Consider the following 1,767-nt stretch of genomic DNA (forward strand, 5'->3'; position numbering starts at 1 on the left):
TTTATAAGTAAAAGGAAGAGATGGTGGCAGCAAAAATGCTGAAATATTAGTGTTAGTTGTCTCAAGTGTTTTTTCTCAGGTAGTACTGAAATTTTAACCAGCAGCCTTCCATATTCTCTAAAATTATAAAACAAAATAATGTTCAAGAAGGCTATTCTGAGAGTGTGGGACTTCACTCTCTGAGATAAGAATGCATGTCATCAGAGAGCTAAGGTGTACTTTTTGTCCACAAAACAACATGGTTCAAGGCAAGAAGACAGCAGTGATCACCTTTTGCCAACATTGGCTGAAGCCATGAGACATTCATTGGTATTCTTCAGCTTGCAGCAAAATTCACTGAAATAAATGGCTGATGTCAATATCACCTATGTCACTGAGTTCATTCTCAAGGGAATTACAGATCGGCCAGAGCTCCAGGCCCCATGCTTTGTGGTGTTTTTCATCGTCTATCTGGTCACAGTGGTGGGAAACCTGGGTTGATAACTTTAATCAGGATTGACTCTCGACTCCACACACCTATGTACTATTTTCTCAGTCACTTGGCCTTTGTGGACCTTTGCTATTCTTCTGCTATCACACCAAAGATGATGGTGAATTTTGTTGTGGAACTCAACATTATTCCTTTCCATGCTTGTGCAACACAACTGGGCTGTTTTCTCACCTTCATGATCACTGAGTGTTTCCTTTTGGCTTCTATGGCCTATGATCGCTATGTAGCTATCTGTAGTCCCCTACACTATTCAACCCTGATGTCAAGAAGACTCTGCATTCAATTAGTGGCAGTTCCATATATATACAGTTTTCTGGTTGCCCTGTTCCATACCATTATCACATTCCGTCTAAGTTACTGTGGCCCCAATGTAATTAACCACTTCTACTGTGATGACCTCCCTCTCTTGGCTCTGTCCTGCTCAGACACACACATGAAGGAAATTCTGATCTTTGCCTTTGCTGGTTTTGATATGATATGTTCCTCTTCCATTGTGCTCACCTCCTACATCTTTATCATAGCAGCCATTCTAAGGATCCACTCTACCCAGGGGCGACGCAAGGCCATTTCCACCTGTGGCTCCCATATGGTGGCCGTCACTATTTTCTATGGAACCTTGATCTTTATGTACCTACAGCCCAAATCAAATCACTCCTTGGACACAGACAAAATGGCATCTGTATTTTACACAGTGGTGATCCCAATGTTGAACCCCCTGATCTATAGTCTAAGGAACAAAGAGGTGAAAGATGCATCAAAGAAAGCCTTGGATAAAGGTTGTGAAACCTTAAATCTGTTAAAATTAAGAAAATAATGATAAATACTTTATAATATGCAAGAAGGTAAATAAATCCCACTTCTTTCTGATGACATTTCTTTTATTCTTTTCTAATGGATTGAAAATGTAACTGCACTTCAGCAGACCTTGACCTTTTCCACAAGAACCCAAGCCTGGGTCTGGAAGTCAGTGTGATTCAAAGAATCCCATTCAGACCATTGCAGCCTTTATAGACCACTGAAATTATGGTCAAGTACACCCTCAAACACACATCTGTGTATCTCAAGCAAAGGAAGTAGAATGTTTTTGTTAGAACTTAATACTCTGGAAGTAGGGCTGCCTGAGTTTGAATGCTATGCTCTACATTTATTAGCCACCTTGGACTATTGACTTAAAAAATACTTTAAAAAATACTAAAAAAAATATTATGACTCTGTCTCTAATTCTGGAAAGTAAAAGGACTGAATTCATTGGTTTGTTTTAAAGATGAAACGAGTCA

The 1,767-nt window shown here is 39.5% G+C and overlaps 1 protein-coding gene across 1 annotated transcript; it reads left to right on the forward strand.

Annotated features, from left to right (window-relative positions):
• Window positions 1-345: 345 nt before the first annotated feature.
• On the forward strand, window positions 346-1,304 carry LOC129514927 (olfactory receptor 1038-like). Its single transcript, XM_055333618.1, is given in 2 exon segments — window positions 346-469; window positions 472-1,304. Coding segments are annotated over 2 exon segments (957 nt in total).
• Window positions 1,305-1,767: the final 463 nt, after the last annotated feature.

The sequence above is a fragment of the Nyctereutes procyonoides genome, unplaced genomic scaffold (assembly GCF_905146905.1).
Source record: "Nyctereutes procyonoides isolate TBG_1078 unplaced genomic scaffold, NYPRO_anot_genome, whole genome shotgun sequence".
NCBI classification, from domain to species: domain Eukaryota; kingdom Metazoa; phylum Chordata; class Mammalia; order Carnivora; family Canidae; genus Nyctereutes; species Nyctereutes procyonoides.